Source organism: Takifugu flavidus, chromosome 7 (assembly GCF_003711565.1).
Source record: "Takifugu flavidus isolate HTHZ2018 chromosome 7, ASM371156v2, whole genome shotgun sequence".
Classification (NCBI taxonomy): domain Eukaryota; kingdom Metazoa; phylum Chordata; class Actinopteri; order Tetraodontiformes; family Tetraodontidae; genus Takifugu; species Takifugu flavidus.
Genome location: NC_079526.1, coordinates 15,949,415 through 15,977,342, shown reverse-complemented (window position 1 = coordinate 15,977,342; position 27,928 = coordinate 15,949,415). Strand labels below are relative to the sequence as shown.

Below are 27,928 nucleotides of genomic sequence, written 5' to 3'. Positions count from 1 at the left end.
AGGTGACCAGAGGCAGCAGAGCCCAGGTCCAGATCCTGCTGAGGAGCAGCTGTTGACAGTGTGTGTGTGTGTGTGTGTGTGTGTGTGTGTGTGTGGTGTGTGTGTGTGTGTGCAGGTGATCAGTGCTGCTCTGTCCCTGTTGACTCCCGACAGAGTGAATCTGCTGTTGCTCTCACCAGAACATGAAGGTCGTTGTTCTCTCACAGAGAAGTGGTTCGGTACCAGCTACAGCGCCGAGGGTGAGGGGTGCACACACACACCACACACACACACACACACACACACACACACACACACACACACACTCACGAGCTCTGACATGGTGCTGCTGGTGTGGCTCTTGGGACCAGACCTGTCGGCCGAGTGGGTCGAGCGCTGGGCCGGAGACTTCAGCCTGGACCCTGAGCTCCACCTTCCTGCGGAGAACCGCTTCATCGGTCGGTACCGCGGCAGCGCCGAGACACGGGCGGCGCCGACCCGCTGGGCTGATGCTGGTCTTTCTGCTGCAGCCACAGATTTCACCCTGAAGGCGGCGGACTGTGAGAACTCGGACGTCCCCGTGCAGGTGGTCCAGGTGGAGCGAGGAGCTCTGTGGTTCAAGAAGGACGACAAGTTCCAGATTCCCAGAGGTGAGTGTTGGACCGCTGGAACGGCTCCAGGTCCAATGTTCTTCACAGGATTCCAGGACTAACGTCCGTGGTTCTGATCGTTGCCTCTCAGCTTATATCCGGTTCCACCTGATCTCACCTGTGATTCAGAAGAGCCCAGAAAGGTCCGACTCTCCTGATCAATACCCCCATCACACCATCTCACACTGATCAGGTTCTGCTCCTCTGCTCCAGTCTGGTTCTGTTCGACCTCCTGGTCAACATCCTGGCCCACAACCTGTCTGAGCCGGCCTACGAGGCCGAGGTGGCTCATCTGGACTACAGGCTGGTGGCAGCGGAGCACGGACTGGTGGTCCGGCTGAAGGGCTTCAACCACAAGCTGCCGGTACACACACACACTCCTAAACACACGCACGCACACACACACACACAACACACACACACACATGCGTTTGTTCAGGCCAGTTATGAGACCTTCACTGTTGACCTCGAGGTGGCCCCAGAACCTTCAGGTCCACTTCAGCGGGACCAGGGGCGACCTGGTCCCGCTGAAGTGAACTGGACTCGCTTGTCTTTCAGCTGCTCCTGAAACTGATCGTGGACCATCTGGCCGACTTCGGCGCCGAGCCCGGAGTCTTCGCCATGTTCGTGGAGCAGCTGAAGAAGGCCTACTTCAACGTCCTCATCAGACCGGAGTGTCTGGGCAGGTAGCCCCTCCCCCGGGGAGCGAGCACAGCCGGCCCACCTGCTCGCCTACCTGACGGCTGTCACCTGCAGGGACGTGCGTCTGATGCTTCTGCAACATTCTCGCTGGTCCGTCGTTCAAAAGTACCGAGCCATCATGAGCGACCCGACCCGGGAGCAGCTGCTCACGTTTGTCAGCGCGCTGAAGGCGGAGCTCTACGCTGAGGGGCTGGTCCAGGGCAACTTCAGCAGCGCCGTCAGTACACACACACACACACACACACACACACACAGTCATACACACACACACACACACGCAGTCATACACACACACACACACACACACATGCACACACACTCACAGGAGCCCTTATTTTGAACTCTGCCCCCCTCCCAGGAGTCTAAAGAGTTCCTGCAGTACTTCATTGAGTGAGTACCACCACACTTGCTCTAATAGCTCAGTTGCTATCATGTTATTATGGGATGGTTTCACAGCAGAAGTTTAAATTGGGCCGGTTCTGTGTAGCACGCTGCAGTTCCGCGCGCTGCCAGCAGAGGTCCCCGTGTCCTTCCAGGTGGTGGACCTGCCCCCAAAAGCTCACCTGTGTAAGGTGAAGACCCTCAACAGAGGAGACGCCAACTCTGGGGTCACCGTGTATTACCAGGTAGGCATCAGAACCACTGAGGTGAGTGGAGCAGAACCTGGGCTCATCTCCATGTTCTGTGTGCTCAGTCGGGCCTGAAGAACCTCAGAGAACACGTTCTGATGGAGCTGATGGTGGTGAGTTCCCACAGGCGTCCACACTCAATGTTCCACATGATCAAAGCCCATCGATCAAAGCCCATCGATCAAAGATAAGAGTCCAGGACTTGTGTGGTTCCGTCCCAGATGCACATGGAGGAGCCGTGTTTCGACTTCCTCAGGACCAAAGAGACTCTGGGGTCGGTGGTTTCTGCACCATCCAGGAGGTCACAGATCCAGGAGTTCTCAGGTTGTTCTGCTGCCTTCACAGGTACCAGGTGTACTCCAGCTGCAGGAACACCTGCGGGCTGTTGGGCTTCTCCGTCACCGTGGAAACGCAGGCCACCAAGTTCAGGTGGCTTTGGTGTCACTTCAACATTCGCTCGGGTCCAGTTAGTTCAACCTCGAGTCTCACGTTCCCTCCCCACGTGGTCTTTGCAGCACCGAGTTGGTGGAGCAGAAGATCGAGGAGTTCCTGGTCCACTTCGGCGAGCGCCTGTCCAGCCTGAGCGAGGAGGCCTTCAGAACCCAGGTGACGGCGCTCATCAAGCTGAAGGAGTGCGAGGACGCCCACCTGGGCGAGGAGGTGGACCGCCACTGGTTTGAGGTGGTGACGCAGCAGTACCTGTTCAGGAGGCTGGAGAAGGAGGTGAGCGTGGACCAGGACCGAGCCGGGTCAGCACCACGAGCTCTGGTCCAGATGAAGGTTCTGGAGCTGTTGTGGACGCGGCAGGAGGTTCAGGTTCAGCTCTGTGGTCTCCTTTGATCTCCTGCAGATCAAAGCGCTGAAGCTGTTCTCACGGGAGGACCTGCTCTCGTGGTTCCTGGAGCACAGAACCAGCAGCAGGAAACTCAGCGTGCACGTACGTGAGCGCTCATTCCCCAAGCACGTCTGAGGGCCCAGCGGCAGCTGTGATTCACCTCCGTCTCTTTGGTGGCTCAGGTGGTCGGCTTTGGTGGGAAGGAGGACCCCCCGGGGGAGGAGGGCGCCCCCGGTCCCGCCTGCTCCGCCTACGGCGAAGTGAGTGAGCTGACCTTCCTGCCGGCGTGCTCGCCGGCGCTCCAGGACGCCACGCTCATTACGGACATCAGAGCCTTCACCTCCTCCCTGCGCCTCCATCCTCACCACAAGATCCTCAGCTAGACCCCCAGCTAGACCCTCAGTTAGATCCTCAGCTAGAGCCTCAGTTAGATCCCCAGCTAGACCCTCAGTTAGACCCCCAGCTAGAGCCTCAGTTAGACCCTCAGCTAGACCCTCAGTTAGACCCCCAGCTAGAGCCTCAGTTAGACCCTCAGTTAGACCCCCAGCTAGATCCTCAGTTAGACCCTCAGTTAGACCCCCAGCTAGATCCTCAGTTAGACCCTCAGCTAGACCCTCAGTTAGACCCCCAGCTAGAGCCTCAGCTAGACCCTCAGTTAGACCCCCAGCTAGAGCCTCAGTTAGACCCTCAGTTAGACCCCCAGCTAGATCCTCAGTTAGACCCTCAGTTAGACCCCCAGCTAGATCCTCAGTTAGACCCTCAGCTAGACCCTCAGTTAGACCCCCAGCTAGAGCCTCAGTTAGACCCTCAGTTAGACCCCCAGCTAGATCCTCAGCTGGCTCCTCAGTTAGATCCTCAGCTAGAGCCTCAGTTAGACCCTCAGCTAGACCCTCAGTTAGACCCCCAGCTAGAGCCTCAGTTAGACCCCCAGCACGATCCTCAGCTAGAGCCTCAGTTAGACCCCCAGCACGATCCTCAGCTAGAGCCTCAGTTAGACCCCCAGCTAGATCCTCAGTTAGACCCTCAGCTAGCTCCTCAGTTAGACCCCCAGCTAGACTCCCAGCCAGCCCGAGAGCCCCGGACCTCATCGCTGGTTGACTGTTGGACCTGGGTTACCATGGAAACGGCAGCCAAAGAAGAAGCTGGGATGACGTTAGAGCAGTTAGCAATGCTGCGTTCACTTGCTGTGGGAGAATTAAGGCGACAGCTTTGATCCTTTGATCTGTTCTTCCAACAGGCGGGTTCTGATTTTTCCTTGGTGAAATAATGCAGCACAACTCAGGGTTTAGATGGAACCTTTTCTAAATAAATGTCATTTTAGCAGGTTGATTGTTCATTTTTAAACACTGCTGTCACAAATGTGGCAGCGATTCATTCTATTCTGCTCTCAATAACGTTTTTGCTCTTTAATCGACAGAACTGGTCAAAAGATTAAAAACGTAAATTTGCAGCGACACCTGCTGGCGCTCAGTGACATCACACGTTGAAATAAAACAGCGGTTGTGACGTCACGCGAGCTCATCGGAGCAGCTGTTCAGTACCAAAGTCCACGGTACCGCGGCTGGTACCGCTAATAAAGCAGCAAACTCGGCCTGGATCCTTCGTCTGTTCCTGGCTCGGTCACCACGTTGTTGGGAATCACAACTTTAGCTTTTAGCTTTATAAATGTCAGACTTTTGTGACCGGAAACCTTCGGAGCGGCAGCTCACTAGTAACATGGAAACGGAAGCGCTCCTCACTTCCTGATTGGTAGATCGGCGGGGGCGGAGCTACAAGGGGCGGGGCTGTGACGCTACCGCAGTTACAATGAACGTTCATCTTTAATGTATGTGGACAAATCAGAGCCGTTTTAGGATGAATGTACATAAAGGTGTCACACACATTAATCGACTCCACTCACACATGTTGTCGTAACCACTGGTGATAACTCACACATGTTGTAACCACTGGTGATAACTCACACATGTTGTAACCACTGGTGATAACTCACATGTTTTGGAAAGTTAAGCTTTGAAAAGGCGTCTGATAGAGGACCCCACAGCGACACCTGCTGGTCATGCTGGGGGCCCCGTCATGGGTCACCAGTAAACCAGTGAACATCCCAGTAGCTCCTCCTGTGGTTGCATTTCTCTGTTGATCCCATCTGAAAACGAATAATCTTTGTTTTTTCAGGTTTTTATTTTGCTTTGACTCTCAAATGAAACATTTTCACTAGAAATATTCTAAAAGTGACTTCTGTGAATTAATGATGGAAACTAAAGTGCAAACCTGATGAGCAGTTTCCATGGTGATTTCAGGCAACGGACAACAGTGAACGACAATACACGTCCATTTTAACAAAGATCAAAAATAATTCGTCAGTGTTGATCCTGTGTCGGCGACGCTGATAAAAACAATTATTCTTGTGTGAACTCGACGTGGTGAAACTGGAGCAGCTCAAGATGAGGAGCAACACCGACAGAAACACTTTAAATCACGTTAAACCTAACGGTAACGACGATGACGATGATGAACCTTCATCCACATCTGAGCTGCAACCTCGTTCCGAAACATCGGAAACTGTCAGAACCGAGGCGACGTTCTGGTCGGAGCTGGAATGAAGGGATGGATCTCCCACCGACGACGCCAACACAGAAAGTTGTCATCGTTTTATTTGTGAAGCAACAAAAGTTTCATGAAGCTAAAGTGACTTTTGATGATGTTGTGAGCGAATCTTCCAACGATTGTTGCTCCGGTCGCCCCCGGAGCCGTCGGCCGACTCAGAAACAGGTTTGTTCAATGGAAACGAAACAAAGAAAGGAATTTCCTGCTGCTAATGCTAATGGAAGGGTGCTAGCATGCTAAAAACATGACGCTCCTGTCAAAACCTCCGTTAACTGTCACATCTCATCCTTTTAACCAGAAAACCTGGTTCATTTAATCCAGACTTAAATTAGAAATCAGCTTTCATCTGCAGGCGGTCAGAACCACAGCGAGCTGCTCACGTGTGTGTGTGGGCGTGTGTGTGTGTGTGTGTGTGTGTGTGTGCGTTGTGTGTGTGTTGGCGTGGTGTGTGTTGTTGGCGTGCGTGTGCGTGTGTGTGTGTGTGTGTGCGTTAAGACAGCACATCCAGCGTCACCGTCCCTCTCTGTTTCTTCAGGATGGCGACGGCCTGCTCGTGCGTGCCCCCTGCAGACTCTCCCCTTTCACCGCCAGGACCTGGTCACCCCGTTTCAGTCGCCCGTCGGCCGCCGCCGCCCCCTGAGACGCAGGAAGGACGTTTGTGCTGTAAACACGGCTGGAAGGTGGGCGTGGCCTCGCTGGGCCAGAGCCACTCACCGTACTGAAGACGGACTTGACGTATACGGGCAGGTCGCCGTGGGGACTCCGAAACCGCCGACCACGCTGAAGCCCAGTCCTTCGGAGCCTTTCAGCAGCGTGATGCTGCGGGGGCGTGGCGCCCTGAGGAGAGGGGGGGCTCAGCACGCTCACACCAGCGCGTGTGTGTGTGTGTGTGTGTGTGTGTGTGTGCAGCACTCACTCTGGATCTGCCGTGTGTGTGTCAGCTTTAGTCAACACACAGCTGCTGCTGGACAAACCTTCAGCCTGGGAGGCGATGGCGCTGATGTTGGTGTCAGCCACCACCTGACACACACACACACACACACACACACACGCACACACACACACACACAACACACACACCACACCACACGCGCGCGTTACGTGTCAGCTGTTCAGAGCTCAGGTCTGTCCGGCGTCAGGATCCCACCTGCAGGCTGATGGTTCCGTAGCTGTTCTTCAACATGGCGACGGCGTCACTGTGGGACCACCCGTCCACACACCGACCGTTGATGCTGACGATCCTGTCGCCCACCTACACACACACACACACACACACATGCATGACGGTGTGCTGACGTGTCGCCCCCCCACCCCGGGCTACCTTCAGGCGGTGCGTCTTGGCGGCGACTCCGTTGGCCTGGATCATGGCGATGAAGACGGGAATGTCCCCCAGCGGGCTGCCCTCCCCCCCCGCTACGCTCACCCCCAGGGAGTCTGTGGCGCCCTGGAAGAGGCAGGAAATGATGTCAGAACGAGTCGGACGGCGATCCAGGGAAAGTCCTGGGAACATCGTACCCGTGTGAGCTCCACCGTCCGCACGCCACCAGCCGCCCCTGCAGACGCCAGCATCAACATCAGAGGCTCCAAACACCATCTCAGCCTTCAGAACAAACAACAGGAAGTTCTCACCAGAGCAGGAAGTGATGTCACTGGAGCCGCCGTCGGTGGTCGGGGGGTCAGAGGTCGGGGCCACAGCGGGACTCGCCTGTAGGAGGCCACGTTCAGAAGAGGGAGGAGTCAAACGGGAATCTGCCCTGAACAGGGAGCTCACATGACTTCCTCCGGACGAAACCCAGGACGCAGCTTTGAGCCGTCCCAGCTCCAACAGGACGGGACCACGAGCGCACTGCCGAGGACACACGTGCACACACCTGGTCTGAAGAGCTGAGCAACAACAGGAAGTGGCGGGGAGGTGTGTGTGTTACCTTCAGTATGGCCGCAACAGCTTCCTGCGACACGTGTCTGGTGTCCTCGCCGTTGACTGACAGGATCTGGTCCCCCTGCATCAGCCGGCCATCCAGCTCAGCAGCGCCCCCTCTGACCACCTCTGAGATGAACACGCCACTGCCAGTCCTGACACACACACACACACACACACACACACACAGTCAGAGCTCTTGAGGACTCGGCCAGGCAGGTGTGTGTGTTCTTGAACATCAACCTCTTTCCAACAATACTGAGTCCGAGCCCACGGCCGCTCTTCTTCTGCAGTTCCACCTGAAACAGGTCCAGGTTCTCCTCATCTCGGTACTGAGACTCATCCCTCAACACCACCAGCCGAACTCTCGCCGGCGTCTGGCGCAGCGCTGCGATGGCCTCCTGGTGCGACGCCCCTCGCAGGTTCACCCCGTTCACCTGGGTCACATGTCCAGAAAAAAGGTGAAGCTCGAGGTGTCGTTACACCACCTGACCAGCAGAGGGAGCCACCTGAATTTGAACAGTCCTGCAGTCCTACCTCCAGAATCTGGTCCCCAGGCCACAGACGTCCGTCTCTGGCTGCAGCTCCTTCCTCATAAACTTCATGGATCACAATGGCGTCCTACGAGAACCATAAAGAGCGAATGAGTGAGTGAGTGTGAGTGAGAGAGTGAGCGAGTGAGAGAGTGTGAGTGAATGAGTGAGAGAGTGAGAGAGTGAGTTACCAGCTGTGTGTCCCGTCCTCCTACTATACTCAGTCCGAGTCCTGATCGACCTTTTGAGATCTCCAACAAAGTTTCCTGACCAGGCAGAACTGCACAGGTGGAGGGGTCTGTGGGGGGGGGCATACATGAGGGAGGAGGAACTGGACCAGAACTGGTTCGACTAGGACAGTGGAACCAGTTATGGGACAGTAGAACCAGCTGTGTGGTGCACCTGCGCTGTTGTCCTGTGGCTCTGGACTGACCAGAGGAGGAGATGCTGCTGCATGCTGGGCACACACACACACAACACACACACACACACACACACACACACACACACGCGCGCGCACATACACACGCGCACACACACACACACACACACACACACGCACACACGCACACACACACACATCAGAGACTGGATACAGAATTACTAAGATTTATTAAGAAGCAGAAGTCTTTTCCTGCTGTTACCTGTTGCTCCAGCGTGTCCCTGAGAGCCTCGTTCTGTGGACGTTCTGCAGATTTCAGCTTCTGTAAAAGTTCAGGTGCATTTAACAGGTGTGATTAACACCTGTGGAGCAGCCGTAAGCATCGGCTGTCAGAACCTGCTGCAGGTACCAACACAGGCGGCAGCAGCCACCCTGGGCGCCACAGGCTAACGGCTATCGGAGGACGCTAACACGCCGCCTCCGGCAGCGACCACCGTGAAGGTGGTGACATCCTCTCTAAGCCGTGTGACGCTTTAGCCCGTTTACCTGCTGCTCATCTACAACGTTACTGCAAACATTCATGAACTTCCTGGAAAAAAAGGTTTCTTCATTTCTGTGATTCAGAACCTTTTGAAAAGTCTCGGCTTTACTTGGACACCTGGGGGCGCTGTTGTCAGTCCTGTTCACCTGTCCACCATCTTCACACGTCACATCCTGTTCAACAGATCCAGGATCAGTTTGGTCACGTCTCTGTAACACAGTGCTTCTCAATTATTTTCTGTTACGCCCCCCCCAGGAAGAAGAAAACATTTTGCGCCCCCCCCCCCCCCCCCCGGCCGTGACTATAATTAGTATCATTTGTCTATGAAATTGTTATAAGTACACCTCTGCATAGCATTGTATCCTTATTAATATTAAAGAAAACAAAAAAAGAAAGAAATATAGACCAAAGCGGGATGATTGTTGCCAATATTCGGCACGTTTTTGCCAAAAAAAACTCAAGCGGCTGATCAGCGTGACTGGGGTGTAATGTCTTTAAGTGACGCCTTCATTTATTTGGCTTCATGCTGTCCTGCCAACATTTTTAGACACAGTAAACACACCGGTCTTTCCTCGTCTCCCACCGTAGTCGCAGTGAAGCCAAGCGCTATAAAGGCTTCGTCATATTTCCTCGTCTTAGCTTTCGGGAGACTTTCGTTTGTCTCATTATCTCCGTCTCTCTCCGCCTTTCTTTTCATCACTGTTAAGTATTTTTGGTGGTTTGTTCACTGCACTTCCTATCTCTTGCTCTGTGGTGTGTGCGCGCGGGATGTGCAATTACACTTTATTCTAGTACGGCAAAAAAAAAAAAAAAACATGTTCTCCGGGGTCACACGCGCCCCCCCTGGCATCGCACCGCGCCCCCCCAGGGGGCGCGCCCCACTATTTGAGAAGCGCTGCTGTAACAGATCAAACCAAAAGCTTCTGAATCAGGAAGCCTCGTGTCTGTCGCCCCCTGGCGGCGGCGTCCGGTCACTGCAGCGGATGGAACCGGAAGTTTGAACTGTTCAAGTGTTTATTTTCAGGATCGGTTTAGTTTGAACTGACCAGAGAGTCTGAAGACGGGCGGATCATCATCTGTGATCCATCTGTGGATCCATCTGTGGGAGGCTGACACACACACACACACACACACACACACACACACACACACACACACACACGTTTAGACGAATGCAGCTGTGTCTTCCTCGAGGACGGCGCCAGCGTCGTTACCTCAGAGCTCACAGGACCGAACGTCGGGGGGGTCGACAAGGGGAGCACGGCCATCTGGGTGAGGGCGTCTTCGTTTCTACAGACACACACGGACAGTTTCAGCCACAGAACAGAGACGAGCCTCAGAAGGGGAGGAGCCGGGGGTCATGTGACCAACACGGTCACAGTAGCAGAGCCGAGCAGATGCGAGGAGGAGGCCTGGTGACCTTCAGCTCTCTCCTGGTGACCTTCAGCTCTCTCCTGGTGACCTTCAGCTCTCTCCTGGTGACCTTCAGCTCTCTCCTGGTGACCTTCAGCTCTCTCCTGGTGACCTTCAAGGGCGTCAGACGTCCTGGTGTCGCGGCTCGTTTGTTGTTGTGCTGCTCTGCACAGCTGGAAGGATCAAGGTGTCCATACAATTAAAGACCTGACAGCATCTGCATCGACCCTACTGGGCTGTTTCCATGGCGATGATGCTGGGCTCCGGGCTGTTAACACCCCATCATTCAGAGCTGCCGTGACCTTTTCCAGGAATAAATCATTCAGCTGCAGCTGGTGTCACCTGACCAGGTGGCGCCAGCGAGGTGGAGGAGCAGCGTGGCCCCCCCGCTCTGATCGTCCGGTCACATGACCCTCGTAACATTAAAGGGGCGTTAGCCCGTTAGCCAGCTCCTACCTGAGGAGGAGGAGCTTCACTGTAGCAGCAGCAGTGCTCTTGATGATGGCCGACGCGTTCTGGTGACTCCGCCCATAAAGAACCTGGTCGTTAATCTGGAGGACACACACACACACACGCGCGCACACACACACACACACACATTGTGTGTTAATGTTTAGCGTCTCGTCAGCAGTGAAGCTCCATCCCTGATGTCCCTACTCAGGTGTTTTTTCAGACCATCTGACCTCCAGCAGCTCATCGCCGACCTGGATGCGTCCGTCTCGAGCGGCCGGTCCTCCAGGATGGAGCCCCACCACGAAGATGCTGAGGCGGGAGCGATCGCTGTTCCCCGCCAGGCTGAGACCCAAACCCTGCTGCTCCTTCTCCAGCTCCACGCACAGCAGCGCCCCCTGGAGGTCTCCGTACCGCTCACGCCACCGCCCTGAGGACCAGAGTGGACAGGTGAACCAGGCAGGGACGGAGGCCGGGACCAGTCCAACTGGACCATCAGCCTCTGGCAGAGACTGAAATCTACCCCATCATCATCATCATCATCATCATCCCCATCATCATCATTATCATCGTTCTCATCATCATCATCGTCCTCATCATCATCATCATCGTTCTCATCCCCATTATCATCATCATCATCGTTCTCATCATCATCATCATCCCCATCATCATCATCATCATCATCGTTCTCATCCCCATCTTCATCAACATCGTTCTCATCCCCATCTTCATCATCATCGTTCTCATCATCATCATCATCATCATCATCCCCATCATCATCGTTCTCATCCCCATCATCCCCATCATCATCGTTCTCATCCCCATCATCATTATCATCATCGTTCTCATCCCCATCATCATTATCATCATCGTTCTCATCCACATCATCATCGTTCTCATCCCCATCTTCATCCCCATTATCATCCTCATCATCATTCTCATCCCCATCTTCATCATCATCGTCCTCATCCCCATCTTCATCATCATCGTTCTCATCCCCATCATCATCTTCATCATCCTCATCTCTGGGATGCTGAGAGAATGAGGGGCGCTCTCCACTGAGGTGACGTGAAGATAAATGACGGGAGGAATAAAGACTAGAGGACGAGCAACGAAGACGCAGATGATGATGGTGGTGATGAAGGTGCCCTCAGAGGCAGAACTTCCCCCGCACACTGAAAATCCAGCAGAACCAGATGATTTTAACCTCCTCTGCTCACGTCTCTATTGTCACTATAATAAAACATCACAACCTCGACGATCGACAACTCAAGAGCCAATCAATTCACAGCAGGGGGGCGTGGCTTCCTGGCGCTAGCAGCATCATCATCATCATCATCATCGGGACAGCCATCCAGACCAGGTGATCTGCTACACTGATACCCCAGTTAGCCGCGATGCTAACGGCCGCTAAACCCACCAGTGAGGGTGTGACCACACACACACACACACACACACACACACACACAGACGTAAAACATTCCAAGAAGAACAAGGTGAGCAGAAGGTGAAACGACTGTATTTGATTCATTAAAGGCAGCTGCAGTGGGCTCAGATGCTGCGATCAAAGCTAACAGAACCTTTTATCTTCTCTGTCTGTGGGGACGAGTCCGAGACCCAAATGTGACAGAACAGAACTGGTTCTGCTCAGACAGAAGAAACGGAGCCATTAGCCTCGTCGCTGGGAGGGAAGCAGCACTGCAGGAGCTTGTAGAGGTCACTGCAATGCAACAGTAACTCAGCCTGCTGCTCACACACACACACACACACACACACACACTCACACTCACACACACACACACACACACACACACACACACACTCACACACACACACTCTGCCAGAGGAGGCGGTGTTAATCTCCCCGTGCACAGCCCAGGATCAGAACCTGTAGACATGCTAATGCTAACAGGGGGCGGAGCAGAAGCAGAGATTAGTTTGATTGGATGAACAACGTGACGGAAGAGGAGCTCAAAACCAGATGTGTCCACAGGGTGGCGCTCATCACCTGGTGAAGGAAACTTTGGATGTTCAACTGGTCACAACACAGCAGCCAGCAGCGGGCTCAGAGGGTTCAGGAACGGTCGAGAACGGTCGAGAACGGTCGAGAACGGTCGAGAACGGTCGTTAAAGGTCGAGAACGGTCGTTAAAGGTCGAGAACGGTCGTTAAAGGTCGAGAACAGTCATTAAAGGTCAAGAACAGTCGTTAAAGGTCGAGAACGGTCGAGAACGGTCGTAAAGGTCGAGAACGGTCAAGAACGGTCGTTAAAAGTCAAGAACAGTCGTTAAAGGTCAAGAACAGTCGTTAAAGGTCGAGAACGGTCGTTAAAGGTCGAGAACGGTCAAGAACGGTCGTTAAAGGTCGAGAACGTCGTTAAAGGTCAAGAACGGTCGTTAAAGGTCAAGAACGGTCGTTAAAGGTCGAGAACGGTCGTAAAGGTCGTGAGGCGGGGTGCGTGCAGGTGGTCCCGCCCACTCGGCAGCTGGTTCTGATTAGATTAGATTCAACTTTATTGTTATTGCACATGTGCAGAGCAACAAAATGCAGTTTAGCATCTAACCAGAAGTGCAAAAGAAGCAGCAAGTGAGGATAATAACTTAATAACTTAATAACTTAATAAATACAGTATGGCGGTTATTTTACAATCGTTTACTGGGTTGTGCTATAAACATATTTTACAGATGGTGTTTACATTAAATGCCTTAGACTATAAGTGCAGGAGCTATTTAGCTATTTACATAAGATAGAGATGTGCAAATCATAAATTCCGTGTATACAGATGATCGAGAGCATGAGTGCGCAGGACGGGTTTAAACAGTAGCTACGCTGGTTACTAAGCTAGTGAGTTGTTGTGTAAACTGATACCTGCTGCCGAGTGGGCGGGACCACACGACAGCAACACCTGGAATGATCAACACCAACACTGAGCTGTGTTGGGCTGATCCAGATGTTCTTGGCTGATTATCAGATCAATACTGGTGATCCTGACGGTGACGTCATCACAACATGTCCCGTCACACACGGACGGGCCAGAAACGGACCTGCAGCAGAACTCTGGTGTTCTGGTCGCTCCAACAAATCACAGCCCACAATCAGAAGAACGCAGAATTTCCATTAGCTTAGCATCAGTTCAATATGCTGATCCAGACAGCTGCGTCCACACACACACACAGACACACACACACACACACACACACACACACCTGTGATTGATAAACAGCCTCACTTATCAATTCTTAATCGGTGATTTAACTTCCTGTAAATCCTCCTGAAAGAGACGCTGCTCTTCAGGGATCAGTCACAGCAGAGACGCTAAAGCAGATGGTGAGACTGCAACTGCCAGCCTGAACACACACACACACACACACGCACGCACGCACGCACACACACACGTGCACGCACACACACACACACACGCACGCACGCACACACACACACACACACACAATTACTAACCATGCGGCAGCATCGTCCATACGTCAGTCTTCACACATAAATCCCCACATACTGCTGACGATGTGTGTGTGTCGTTTCATACTCCGACATCCAATCAGCGAGGTGTGTGTCTGTGTGTGTCTGTGTGTGTGCGTGTGTGTGTGTCTCAGCTGACTGCTGTGATACTGAAGAGAACGAGAGCACCAACAGCTCTGTTATACCCTCCCTCTCTCTCTAAATCTGTTTTTCCACCTTGCCCAATGCCAAACCTCCTGCTATCTCTCCCAGCACACACACACACACACACACACACACACACACACACACACGACATTTCTGTGTGAGATAATGCTGCAGTCAGGGAAGGTGGGCGGAGCTACTTCAACACACACGGGACTGTCAGAGCCGTGATCCATCCCCAGGTCCGTCTGACCTCCCAGCACGACCTCTGACCCCGACCTTAAATAGAACCAGTTTAAACCAAATGTCCCCACTCTGCTCATGATATGTGAATTCTGGCACACACATGAACCCTGCTACAACGTTAGCCCCGCGCTCTCCCACAATGCATCTGGGCGGAGGCTGGCTGTCTGCGGGGGCACGAGGCCGGGACGTCCATTAGTGTCCAGACGAGGAGACAACGAAGGCGTCACGCAGCAGAACGACGCTCCCGTTGACCTTTGACCTCACATCCTGCAGCTGCTGCCACGGTTCCCAAAACGCCCCAGAAACAGGAAACACTCAGCAGAGTGTGTGTGTGTGTGTGTGAGTGTGTGAGTGTGTGTGTGTGAGTGTGTGTGTGTGTGTGAGAGTGTGTGTGTGTGTGTGTGTGGTGTGTGTGTGTGGTGAGTGTGTGTGTGAGTGTGTGAGTGTGTGTGTGGTGAGTGTGTGTGTGTGTGTGTGGAGTGTGTGTGTGTGTGAGTGTGGTGTGTGTGTGTGTGTGTGGGTGTGTGAGTGTGTGTGAGTGTGTGTTGTGTGTGAGTGTGAGTGTGTGTGTGTGAGTGTGTGTGTTGTGTGTGTGTGTGTGTGTGGTGTGTGTGTGTGAGTTGTGTGTGTGTGTGTGTGTGAGTGAGTGTGTGTGTGAGTGTGTGTGTGAGTGTTGTGTGTGTGTGTGAGTGTGTGTGTGTGGTGTGTGTGTGAGTGTGTGTGAGTGTGTGTGTGTGTGAGTGCGTGTGTGTGAGTGTGTGTGTGTGTGTGTTGTGAGTGTGTGTGAGTGTGGTGTGTGTGTGTGGTGTGTGTGTGAGGTGTGTGTGTGTGAGTGTGTGTGAGTGTGTGTGAGTGTGTGTGGTGTGTGTGTGAGTGTGTGTGTGTGTGAGTGTGAGTGCGTGTGTGTGAGTGTGTGTGAGTGTGTGTGCAGGAACGGATCCTGTCCTCATGTCCTGTTGCTGAGGTGGGTCTGAGCTCATTAAGGTGAGAAGAAGCTCCGCCCCCTGAGCAGGCGCTCTGGTTCGGTTCCACTGGAGGTTTTTCATCACCCGACTGGACGAGAAGTTTCTCTTTATTTAGTAACTAAAATAAATCAAAGGATTTTATCATCCGACAGAAATCAAACATTTATTGATTCAAAGTTCTGGAGTCCAGTTAAAAGAAGCGTCGGGTCAAAGTGGAGACGTTTCATCATGACTGTTCTGCTTTAAGAGAAAAGGAAGATTCTGCTAAAGCCCCCCCACCAAGGACCCCGCAGCCCCCCCACCATAGACCCTGCAGCCCCCCCACCAAGGACCCTGCAGCCCCCCCACCATCAGAAGAGCCAGAGACAGAAGCGCTTCACAAACACATCAACAGTCCAAGTTGTGACGTTAACGTCCGCACGTCTGCCTCAAAGGCCTGAAACGACAGAAACACACACGTTAGCACAGCCGCTGGGTCGACACCCCCACAGGACGGAAACTGGCCCCCATCCACCAAAACTGGCCCCCATCCACCAAAACTGGCCCCCATCCATCAAAACTGGCCCCCATCCACCAAAACTGGCCCCCATCCATCAAAAATGACCCCCATCCACCAAAACTGGCCCCCATCCACCAAAACTGGCCCCCATCCATCAAAACTGGCCCCCATCCATCAAAAATGACCCCCATCCACCAAAACTGGCCCCCATCCACCAAAACTGCCCCCATCCATCAAAACTGGCCCCCATCCATCAAAAATGACCCCCATCCACCAAAACTGGCCCCCATCCATCAAAAATGACCCCCATCCACCAAAACTGGCCCCCATCCACAAAAACTGGCCCCCATCCATCAAAAATGACCCCCATCCACCAAAACTGGCCCCCATCCATCAAAAATGACCCCCATCCACCAAAACTGGCCCCCATCCACCAAAACTGGCCCCCATCCATCAAAAATGACCCCCATCCACCAAAACTGGCCCCCAGACCACCAAAACTGGCCCCCATCCACCAAAACTGACCCCCATCCACCAAAACTGGCCCCTAGACCACCAAAACTGGCCCCCATCCACCAAAACTGGCCCCCAGACCACCAAAACTGGCCCCCATCCACCAAAACTGGCCCCCATCCACCAAAACTGGCCCCCAGACCACCAAAACCGACCCCGGGCCACCAAAACCGACCCCAGTCCACAAAAACCGACCCCGGACCACCAAAACCGACCCCAGTCCACAAAAACCGACCCCGGTCCACAAAAACCGACCCCGGTCCACCAAAACCGAGCCCGGTCCACAAAAAACCGACCCCGGACCACCAAAACCGACCCCAGTCCACCAAAACCGGCCCCCAAACCACCAAAACCGACCCCCGTCATCAATAATCGAATGCTGTTGTTTCTGTTGATAGAGGTCGGACCTTCACTGACCTTTGGCCTTCTCCAGGTCAGAGTTCAGCTCCTGCTGTGATTGGCTGGGCGGTCTGTAGGGTGGCGGCTGCCTCAGAGGGGGCGGAGCTACAGCTGGTTGCTGTGGAGGTTAAAACAAGTTTAGATCTGATGGAATTTTAACATCCTGTCATGTGCTCAGATAAACACATCAAATGTGAGGAACACACACGTTTTTGTGTCTTGAATCAGAAGGTTGTGGGTTTGAATCCCCAACACTCAGAGTGTGTGTGTGTGTGTGTGTGTGTGTGTGTGTGAGCAGGGGAGAATAGTGTGAGGCTGTCAGGTTATTTTAAGTCAGAAAATCCCAATAATACACAATCATTGGATCAGGGACAGGCAGGTGGGTCAGCTGCTGACTCTCAACTGGCCTCAGGTGTTTCTGGCTGATTGTTGCTGCGTGTTGGTGCTTGATGAGCTGGAGACATGTTAATGGTGGACCCCCCCAGCCCCAGACAGCTGGACGGACCCCCCCCCCCAGCCCCAGACAGCTGGGACGGACCCCTGCTGTGGGACGGGGCTGCAGAAGATGGATGAAGAGCACACAGAGTCTGCTGCCCCCTGCTGGTCACCCATCAACCTCTGTGTGAAGGCTGCCCCTCACACACACACACACCAACTCACACCCACCCACACACACACACACACCAACTCACACCCACCCACACACACACCACACTCACACACACTCACCCAGACACACACTCACACACACTCACCCAGACACACACTCGATCCACCTGATGTTCATGTTTTAGAGACTTTCGTGCAACAAACTGACCCTGAAACTAAACAGTTCTTACCGCTGTCTTTGTTGATTTGTGTTTATTGTAGCTTGTAGCTGTCAGAGACAGAGGCTGAAACACACACACACACACAGTTACGTTAAAAAATCTCCCCATGAAACAGATACACACACACACACCCCACACACCACACACCACCACACACACACACACACACACACACACACACACACACACACACACACACACACACACAGTACCCGTGGCGTAGTTGACAGGCTTTGGACGATAAAGACAACTGGACTCTCAGCTGATTTGATGGCATTGACGGCCTCCTCATGACTGGCAGCTTGTAGGTCAACACCAGAGACCACACACACACGCCACACGCACACGCACACACACACACACGCAGCAGTTAGCCAGGGCGTATCCCCACTGACAGCGTTAATCTCCGGGCATGTTGGCACCTCCAGGATCTTGTCTCCAGTTTTCAGACAGTGTGTTTTGGCAGCAGGACTGTTGGGCAGAACCTGTTTGATGAAGATCCCCTTCAGTTCCTCTCCGTTCTTCAAACGTTTGATCACATGACGGCCTCCCACAATGCTCAGGCCCAAAGACTGGCCCTCCTCAGGCCACACCTCCACTCTGAAGGAAACAGGTGAGACACACTCATGTTACACTAGAGCTGCACCTGAACCCAGACTACCCAGGCTCAGGTCATCACAGGTCATCTCAGGTCATCACAGGTCATCACAGGTCATCACAGGTCATCACAGGTCATCACAGGTCATCACAGGTCATCTCAGGTCATCACAGGTCATCACAGGTCATCTCAGGACCTCCTGTCACTGTCAAACTGCCCATAAAACCAAATAACCAGGAGCTCACCTGCGAGCAGGTCCCCAGTGGCTGAAGGTGGGCGTTTCCTCTCCTTCTCCATCCTCCCTCTCAGGTAGATCACTGAAAACACACACACACACACACACACACATATATACATGCACAGACACACACACAGCTGCAGGAAACTAGACAAATGACTTTCTAATCTAATCTTCGTACCTGTGGCCTCTCCTGGTGGGTAGCGAGGATCCCCCTTGGCTCCGCCTCTTTCTCTTCTCTCTGTCAATCATCCGGACAGACCTGACGGAGAGAAATAGGACTGAGATATTTAGCACAGCCAAAGACGTCTGTGAACCCTCACGTCCAACATCCAGAAGATTTAAGTCAAACTAATCCTGGAACTTCTCCAAAAGTCCCCAAAAAACAAGAACTGTTTCTACAAAACACACAAAAACATTTAAAGTCGGGAGAGAATTCATATTTTTTTCTATTAGTTTTACATTTCAGTCGAAATTAAAAAAAAAAAAAAACACCTTAAAACATGGACTAATCTAAAGAAAATACAAAATCAAACCACAAGGGGGAGACAAAGGACGCCGAAAGTGCGGGCAGGAACACACGCACGCGCACACACAGACACGTGGGGGGAGAATGAGGATACTGACTCTGTGTCTGTGTCTGTCAGGGTGAGTTCAGAGTCTGCTTCACTGTCTCTGGAGTCCAGAATACCTGCACACACACACGCACACACACACGCACGCACGCACGCGCGCACGCACACACACACACACACACACACACACACACACACAACACACACACACACACACACACACACACACACACACACAGCAAATATTGTGATGATGTCACTCAGGTGTCCTGTAAAAGAGGTCTGTCTGGTTCTCACCGTCAAAGATGTTCCCAGCAGAAACAACACTTTCACGGTCTGATCTGTGCAGCTCCTCCTCTTCCTCACGCCGTCCTCGCTCCTCTTCCTCACGCCATCCTCGCTCCTCTTCCTCACGCCGTCCTCGCTCCTCTTCCTCACGCCGTCCTCGCTCCTCTTCCTCACGCCGTCCTCGCTCCTCTTCCTCACGCCGTCCTCGCTCCTCTTCCTCACGCCGTCCTCGCTCCTCTTCCTTCATGGAGGAGACCGTCCAGCCCTCCCAGGACACAGGTGGTTTATGGTGGAGGGGGCTGGAGATCTCTGCCACAGACTCTTCCTCCTCCTCCTCCTCCTCCTCCTCCTCCTCATCCACAGCCATCTCAGTGTCGCCCACCAGAGGCAGAGCTTTGGAGGAGGTGTAGCGAGGACGACCTCCGTCCAGGATCAGCTCCGGCTCCTCATCGTCCTGCAGAGCATCGAGGAGACCATGAAACACAAAAATGACGAGGATGAAGATGAAGAAAGACGGTTTGGTTTTTAAAGCCGGGTTCATATGGTGTGAAGAGAAGGTGGAGAAGGTGAGTGAGGATCAGGAGAGGTGATGGGGGGGGTCGGCGCCGGGTGGGGGGGGTCGGCGCGGGTGGGGGGGGCGGCGCCGGGTGGGGGGGGCGGCGCCGGGTGGGGGCAGCTCCATGACAGCACCTCTGATGATGCGCTGGAGATATTAATGACAACACTCAGCCTAATTTCCTCTGCCCACGCTTCACTCTCAAGGACTCGGTTCCTCTTCTTTTAATTTGGGCCTGGGAAGCCGGCCCATCACGCCACATAATGGAGCCGAGGAGCAGCGGCGGCGGCGGCGGCGTTAGAGGACTCATAACACTAACAGGATGTTCTATAGACTGATGGCGCTCGGCCCTGCCTGATAGTCACAAGATTTAAAGACGTTTAATGTCTCTGCCATTAGGTGATGAGGACGGCGGGAGGCAGCGCCCTCGGCCAGGAGCGGTGCATTCTGGGACGTGTGCAGAACCGATACTGGACGCTCACGCACGGAGAGAAGAGGTCAAACGTCTCTGGTGAAGGTCACAACAGGAAACCTCCGGAGACAATGAGGCCGTTTCTGCGTTGATTCCATCGTGTCCGTCAGTTTCTCCTCCACGTTTCACTCATCAAAGCAGAAAACTACAGAAATCTCACGTATTAGCGGCGATATCGGGCATCGGTGATCGTTACGTCGGTGATCGATATCGGGCATCGGTGATCGATATCGGGCATCGGTGATCGGTATCGGGCATTGGTGATCGATATCGGGCATCGGTGATCGGTATCGGGCATCGGTGATCGGTATCGGGCATTGGTGATCGATACGTCGGTGATCGATACGTCGGTGATCGATACGTCGGTGATCGGTATCGGGCATCGGTGATCGATACGTCGGTGATCGATACGTCGGTGATCGGTACGTCGGTGATCGATACGTCGGTGATCGGTACGTCGGTGATCGATATCGGGCATCGTGCTCGATACGGCGCCGTGTGACGTCACCGCCTGCGGCGCTTTAATCACAGTGAAGTGCAGCAGCTTCAGAGCGATGACATCACCTCCTCCTACACACGACCTCGCAGAGCTAACGAGGCGCGGCTGCGTAACGGAGGTCGGTGGGTGGTCACCGCGGCGACGTGATGGAGAACCACAGGAGGGGGAAGTGACAGCCCCAACACAGCCGTCGTTATGGAAACCCATCAGGGAGCCGCTGGCTGTGAAGAGCCATGGACGACCAAATGACCCGCATCTGTACTGTAGGAGTACTGTAGGAGTACTGTATAGTACTGTAGTAGCACTGTAGAGTACTGTAGAGTAGAGTACTGTAGGAGTACTGTAGAGTACTGTATAGTACTGTAGTAGCACTGTAGAGTACTGTAGAGTACTGTAGAGTAGAGTACTGTAGGAGTACTGTAGAGTACTGTAGTAGCACTGTAGAGTACTGTAGGAGTACTGTAGAGTACTGTAGTAGCACTGTAGAGTACTGTAGTAGTACTGTAGAGTACTGTAGTAGCACTGTAGAGTACTGTAGTAGTACTGTAGAGTACTGTAGAGTAGAGTACTGTAGGAGTACTGTAGAGTACTGTAGTAGTACTGTAGGAGTACTGTAGAGTACTGTAGTAGTACTGTAGAGTACTGTAGTAGCACTGTAGAGTACTGTAGTAGCACTGTAGAGTACTGTAGAGTAGAGTACTGTAGGAGTACTGTAGTAGTACTGTAGGAGTACTGTATAGTACTGTAGTAGTACTGTAGGAGTACTGTAGGAGTACTGTATAGTACTGTAGTAGTACTGTAGAGTACTGTAGTAGTACTGTAGAGTACTGTAGAGTACTGTAGGAGTACTGTAGAGTACTGTAGTAGTACTGTAGAGCAGTCAGGTGTTGTCTTCAGGAACCATGTGATCAATGGCGGCTGTCATCCACGTCTTCTCCCTCGTCCTCCTCATCCCTCCATCTCTCCCTCTTTCATCTTCTCACTTTCTACTGTAGTAGTACTGTAGAGTACTGCAGTAGTACTGTAGTAGTACTGTAGAGCAGTACTGGCCACTACTGCAGTACTGCTCTCCAGTACTACTGCAGTAGCAGCCCCCCCTCTCTGAGTGCTGACCCAGCTCTCCCTGGGCTCCTGCTGACTCAGCAGCTTCACAGCTCGAGGAGGTGACAGAAGGTGAAAGTGAGAAGATGAAAGAGGGAGAGATGGAGGGATGAGGAGGACGAGGGAGAAGACGTGGATGACAGCCGCCATTGATCACATGGTTCCTGAAGACAACACCTGACCGGCTCCATCAGCCTGGGCTCTTGTGAGGGAGGGTCACCTGGAGCAGCTCAAGCTAACGTTCTCCTCCTGAAGCAGCTGGAGCAGCTCAAGCTAACGTTCTCCTCCTGAAGCAGCCGGAGCAGCTCAAGCTAACGTTCTCCTCCTGAAGCAGCGGGAGCAGCTAAAGCTAACGTTCTCCTCCTGAAGCAGCCGGAGCAGCTCAAGCTAACGTTCTCCTCCTGAAGCAGCCGGAGCAGCTAAAGCTAACGTTCTCCTCCTGAAGCAGCCGGAGCAGCTCAAGCTAACGTTCTCCTCCTGAAGCAGCCGGAGCAGCTCAAGCTAACGTCTCCTCCTGAAGCAGCTGGAGCAGCTCAAGCTAACGTTCTCCTCCTGAAGCAGCCGTGGCTTCGTCTCACCAGAGTAAACGTGAAGATGAAATAATAAATCCAGACAGTCAGAAGCTGCTGAAACGCTCAGGAAGAAAAGGGAGGAAAAGGGTTTGGATGGAGGAGAGCAGCCAATCAGCTGCTCGGTTCAGATGACGTCACTCCGAGGGCCTCACCTTTGCTCCAGGTGTGGGTATCTTGGCGTCTTCTTCTCTGCTTTTCTCTGCTCCGTCCACCTACGTAAGCAGATCTTTGATCAGCGCACACGTGTGAAGAGGAACCTGGTGATTCCAAACAGGAAGTCATGATCACCAGAGGCTTCCGGATGCCCAGGCGCACGGTGCCCGCTGGGACCGACTTCAGGAGGTTGACGGTCTCGGAGAGGCTGAGCTGGTCCATCTGGACCTGGTTGACCGACACCAGCTGGTCTCCAGGAAGCAAACCGCCATGATGTTCTGCAGAACCCCCCGACACCAACGAGCGGATCACCATCACGCAGCGGCCGGCGTCCAGCGGGTCCTGCGGAGAGCGCCCAGATTTATACACTTTGATTCATCAGGAGGAAACAGCGAGGACGGACGAGGGCGGTGGATCATCTCCAACGCTGCACAGCTGAGCACGTGTGGGCGGTTCTGACAGGCGTGTGGGCCGGGACCGTCCACACGGCAGCAGCAGAACGGGATGACAGACCGCCACTTCGAGACTAAAACCAGGTAAACACGGCGGGCGACCAGCAGAGGGAGACAGAGACCAGAGGGAGCTGTGCAGGCAGGGATCCTGGAGGTCAAAGGTCACAGCGCAGGAAAAACAGCAGCAGGAGGAAGAGAACTGAGGGATCCAATCAGGAGGCTGATTCCACCCTAAATTATAAATTTCTTCTTCACGTTTCAAGTGACTTTCTGAGGAAACGTGGACTTGGACGAGACGTCACCAGTGGAGGGGACGAACGTTACGACTCCACTGTGTCGGATCTGGCGCCACCTAGTGGTGGAGACACCGGCTGTAACGTTACACGTCACAACTCTGGTAATTAACCATGAACCAGTCGGTTAATGAGCTGATCATCAACAGGGTTCGAGCATCTGTGGGACCAGAACCACTGAATTAGCATTATCGTCAACAGGTCTTCAGGCAGCTCCATCTTTGATCATCGCCTGCTTTGATATTATTGGGGGGGGGTCAGAAGCGTTGCTGAAGGGAGGACGGACAGGTCCAACCGACCAGGACAGGGCTGAACAGAACCTCCCGACCGGTGTTTGGTGGTGGTGAGGAACATCTCAGCATCTTCCTCTGAACACCAACACCACCTTCTGGGGGGGACCGGTCCAGGGACCCGTCAGGATGTTGGACGCCAAAGGTCCCAATTCAGCACGACTGGATCTGGATTTTTAAGACTCGGTGTTTTCAGACTAAAAGTCAAACCCATAATTCTCCTCCGCTCAGCTGCATCCAGAATAAATTTGCTTTCAAAAGTTGTAATTAGTTGTTCTGACTTTCCCAAACTTGGACAGTAGAGACTCTGCTGCCCGCCTAACCCGAGTCCACCCAAGCCGTCCTGCCAGAACCCCCCCCCCCTCCCCCAGACAGTGGTCGGGGGTCTGGAAGGCCTCTCCTGGTCGGGCCGATCCACATGTGGTGGATTCCCCTGAGGTGGACCCGGGGCTTCGCCCGCGCTCAGGCACCAGCGCCGTGCCAAGTTTCTGGCTGTCAGAACAAACGCCAGCCAGTATTTTTAGATGGAACAACATGGCTACAGGTGGTGAGGAGTCAGAACACGAGTCCTCCACTCCTACAAGATCCTCCGGAAAAAGAAAGGCCTCTGCTGTCAAGAAGTGGAGATATCAGAACCGTAGGAGAGGCAAAAAGAAACAAATTTAAATGTTCTTTGCCAAAACTAGTGGAATGTTTCCCTGGCTGAGGAGGCTGCTTCTCATTGTGGGATTTTAAACTTTTCATGACCTTTAAAATGTCAGAATCAAACTTGGGTCCATTTTAGCAGAATCTTTCAGAACCTTTGAACTTGTAATTTTATTTGAGGTACGAGAACAAATAAACTTTCTGTTCTTTCCAAGTTCTGACGAAGAAACCCGCCGAAATCTAAGGTCGATGTGCTGATTTAAGAATTCTTCCTCATCTTCATGAAGAACTTGAAACCTTTCCAACAGCAAACCCTCAATTTATACGCTTCCGCTTCCAAAAGTCCGGTTCTGGAATCTGTTTCTCGTCTTTTAATTAAAAAAGCCAAAAACATTTTGATTGACAGATGAAATCTTCTGGTAAATGGTGGCGACGTCCTTCCATGATTGATCCTCCAGAGCTGGACCCAAGCTCTGAAGAACGTCTCTGAGACCTTCAGTGGGGGGGCAGCCTGATGCTCCGCCTCCCCGGCAGGAAGTGAGTCCAGCATTTTCAAAATAAAAACCTCAACAAGAGCTTTGAGTGTCTGGAGGCCATTCAGAGATCAGAGCTTCTGCTCTTGTTGCCTTGGGACGTCCTTCACTCGCCTCTGACGGCCACTAACAGGACCAGGACGCCCCCTGGCAGCGGCAGGCTGAGGGACGCCGCGGCGGACAGAGGGGACGGAGCGGACGGAGGGGACAGAGGGGACGGAGGGGACAGAGCGGACGGAGGGGACGGAGCAGACAGAGGGGATGGAGTGGACAGAGGGGACGGAGCGGACGGAGGGGACAGAGCGGACGAGGGGACAGAGCGGACGGAGCGGACAGAGGGGACAGAGCGGACGGAGGGGACGGAGTGGACGGAGGGGACAGAGGGGACAGAGCGGACGGAGGGGACGGAGTGGACAGAGGGGATGGAGTGGACAGAGGGGACGGAGCGGACGGAGCGGACAGAGGGGACGGAGCGGACGGAGGGGACAGAGGGGACGGAGGGGACAGAGCGGACCGAGGGGACAGAGCGGACCGAGGGGACGGAGGGGACAGAGTGGACGAGGGGACGGAGGGGACAGAGCGGACCGAGGGGACAGAGCGGACCGAGGGGACGGAGGGGACAGAGTGGACCGAGGGGACGGAGGGGACAGAGCGGACGGAGGGGACAGAGCGGACCGAGGGGACGGAGGGGACAGAGGGGACAGAGGGGACAGAGCGGACCGAGGGGACGGAGGGGACAGAGGGGACAGAGCGGACGAGGGGACGGAGCGGACGGAGGGGACGGAGCGGACGGAGGGGACGGAGTGGACCGAGGGGACAGTGTGGACGGAGGGGACAGAGGGGACAGAGCGGATGGAGGGGACGGAGGGGACAGAGTGGACAGAGGGGACGGAGGGGACAGAGGGGACAGAGCGGATGAGGGGACGGAGTGGACAGAGGGGACAGAGCGGATGGAGGGGACATTGGACACGCGTGTCTGGACAGATGAATGTGGGAATGGGCGATGATGGTTGTCCTGTGTGTTGCTGTGACAGCAAAGGATTGTGGGTGATATTATCTACAATGCATGATGGGAAATATGCATTTAACTGGTGAGACTTTAATCAGAGAAGGCTCCTCCCATTTTCTAGTAAACAACGCCTGAACTTTGTCCTGATCGAAGCACGACGAGGACGACATGATCACACTTTTATTTGTTGTTTCCTGTCCTGAAATGATCAGTTTCCTGTCCTGAAATGATCAGTTTCCTGTCCTGAAAGGATCAGTTTCCTGTCCTGAAATGATCAGTTTCCTGTCCCGAAATGACCAGTTTCCTGTCCCGAAATGACCAGTTTCCTGTCCCGAAATGACCAGTTTCCTGTCCGTTATTCATTTTCTAAAGTCCAGAGTTTATCTGAAGAACCCAGAGGTTTGGAGCCAAACGGCGCCCAAACTTCGGGGCCCTGCGGCCATCTTGGCTGAAGGCCAACCACCAGAGCCGATGGTCCCGCCCACAAGCATCCGTCAGGTGAGGACACCTGAGGCCTGGACCGCAGATCCAGCTCGCACCCTCCTCATCCCGCTGCTGCCCGTCTCACCGAGGGGCACGTTCAGACGGAGGAGGCGGAGTTTGTTGCTGCAGGTCAGGGTTGATTGTGATGATCCCACTGTGGTTGTAGTTGATCACTTTAAATCGTGATCTCTAAACTAAAACTGCAACGATACGACGAGTCCTGACACACAATCCTGCCCAATAATCTTCCTAAAGGGATCCACTAAAGCCTGCGGTGATCCCAACCAGAACCAGAGATCTGATGGGCTGAGAGGGAAGGAGATCTGAGAAGAAACAGATCTAGGAGTAGATCTATGAACAGATCACCCTGTGGTCTCTGGGTGGTACAGACAAAAGACTCAAATGGATCAAGGCCACCTCAAATAGGCAGAACCAGCAAAGATCCAGTAGGTCCCGTGGGTTTTGCAGGATCATGTGAAACGGGATCAGACTGGATCTGGAAGGATCACTGACGTGTGCTGAGTATCTGTGGATCTCTAGAGGTTATTCTGAGGGTTTAAATAGGTCCTGTCAGCACAGGTGAGGACGGTACCTGGTAGTCCAGGATGCTGAAGCCGAGGCCTCGGTCTGCCTCCTTCTGGAGCTCCAACACATGAACATCTGGAGACCACAGAGCCAGCTCCCCATCGTCATCACCCTCATCGCTGGTCTCCTCCTCCTCCTCCTCCTCCTCCTCTCCTCCTCCTCCTCCTCCTCCTCCTCCTCCTCCTCCTGGCTCGCCTCAGACAGAACCTCCGTTGGAGGAGACACCAGCTCCTAGCACACGTGACACCAGAACTTCGTGAGGGTGAAGATTCTCCAGAGTTGATCACCACTGATCAGGTGAGGAGGATCTGGGTTGGTGCAGCTCACACGTTACCTGACCGTGTGCTGGCTGTGGTTCTGCTGGAGGCTCTCTGGGTTCTGCTGGACTGCAGAGCATCGACGACAGCTTCAGCTCAATCTGCAAAACACAGCACAGGTTACCGTGTGTGTGTGTGTGTGTGTGTGTGTGTGTGTGTGTGTGTGTTGTGTGTGTGTGTGTGTGTGCGTGTGCTCCAGAGTCCTCTTACCTCCTCCACACTGGGATGTGCTGCTCTTACTGGACCAGGTTCTGTCTTTAGTGCTGGTTCAGGCTCTGAGTCAGTTTCAGATTCTGGTCCGAGGTCAGAGGTCAGGCGTCGACAGCAGACCAACGTGAAGGGCGGAGGTGCTTCTTTCAGGAAGGAAACCACCTCACGACGGGACTTTCCGTACACCTGGACGCCGTTGACCTGCAGGACACATCATCTGAATCAACACCACGTCTACCCAGAACTGTCTGGCAACAGGGACCCAAACCCAGAAGGTCCTGGAGCAGAGCCTTGGGGGACCCAGAAGACCCAGAACCCAGAAGGTCCTGGAGCAGAGCCTTGGGGGACCAAGCT

General features: G+C 53.6%; 2 protein-coding genes across 2 annotated transcripts in view; one reads left to right on the top strand and one right to left on the bottom strand.

Moving 5' to 3' along the window:
- The window catches only part of LOC130528458 (nardilysin-like), a gene marked incomplete at its 5' end in the record, with an annotated part of 7,403 nt that extends 4,095 nt beyond the window's left edge, over positions 1-3,308 (top strand). The window contains 16 exons of the mRNA XM_057037849.1: positions 1-2; positions 116-239; positions 351-437; positions 510-629; positions 721-772; positions 843-993; positions 1,188-1,315; positions 1,386-1,548; positions 1,690-1,721; positions 1,819-1,957; positions 2,026-2,073; positions 2,182-2,234; positions 2,306-2,389; positions 2,476-2,683; positions 2,811-2,897; positions 2,978-3,308. The exon at positions 1-2 is cut by the window's left edge and continues 103 nt beyond it. Of these exons, the coding sequence (XP_056893829.1) occupies positions 1-2; positions 116-239; positions 351-437; positions 510-629; positions 721-772; positions 843-993; positions 1,188-1,315; positions 1,386-1,548; positions 1,690-1,721; positions 1,819-1,957; positions 2,026-2,073; positions 2,182-2,234; positions 2,306-2,389; positions 2,476-2,683; positions 2,811-2,897; positions 2,978-3,178 (1,679 nt within the window). The remainder of the gene's footprint in view (positions 3-115; positions 240-350; positions 438-509; positions 630-720; positions 773-842; positions 994-1,187; positions 1,316-1,385; positions 1,549-1,689; positions 1,722-1,818; positions 1,958-2,025; positions 2,074-2,181; positions 2,235-2,305; positions 2,390-2,475; positions 2,684-2,810; positions 2,898-2,977) is intronic.
- A 2,549-nt stretch (positions 3,309-5,857) lies between these two features.
- Positions 5,858-27,928, bottom strand: part of patj (PATJ crumbs cell polarity complex component) — a 34,940-nt gene continuing 12,869 nt past the window's right edge. Inside the window, 35 exon segments of the mRNA XM_057037844.1 lie at positions 5,858-5,960; positions 5,963-6,035; positions 6,114-6,160; positions 6,163-6,236; positions 6,316-6,419; positions 6,547-6,651; positions 6,721-6,843; positions 6,915-6,952; positions 7,029-7,104; positions 7,171-7,245; positions 7,325-7,472; positions 7,561-7,754; positions 7,855-7,938; positions 8,042-8,148; positions 8,253-8,307; positions 8,495-8,554; positions 8,860-8,982; positions 9,820-9,882; positions 9,988-10,063; positions 10,643-10,737; positions 10,870-11,066; positions 16,894-16,993; positions 17,715-17,768; positions 17,918-18,029; positions 18,129-18,305; positions 18,549-18,620; positions 18,723-18,803; positions 19,169-19,232; positions 19,414-19,858; positions 22,757-22,816; positions 22,893-23,099; positions 27,055-27,198; positions 27,234-27,278; positions 27,382-27,465; positions 27,575-27,775. Of these exon segments, the coding sequence (XP_056893824.1) occupies positions 5,890-5,960; positions 5,963-6,035; positions 6,114-6,160; positions 6,163-6,236; positions 6,316-6,419; positions 6,547-6,651; positions 6,721-6,843; positions 6,915-6,952; positions 7,029-7,104; positions 7,171-7,245; positions 7,325-7,472; positions 7,561-7,754; positions 7,855-7,938; positions 8,042-8,148; positions 8,253-8,307; positions 8,495-8,554; positions 8,860-8,982; positions 9,820-9,882; positions 9,988-10,063; positions 10,643-10,737; positions 10,870-11,066; positions 16,894-16,993; positions 17,715-17,768; positions 17,918-18,029; positions 18,129-18,305; positions 18,549-18,620; positions 18,723-18,803; positions 19,169-19,232; positions 19,414-19,858; positions 22,757-22,816; positions 22,893-23,099; positions 27,055-27,198; positions 27,234-27,278; positions 27,382-27,465; positions 27,575-27,775 (3,834 nt within the window). The 3' untranslated portion in view covers positions 5,858-5,889.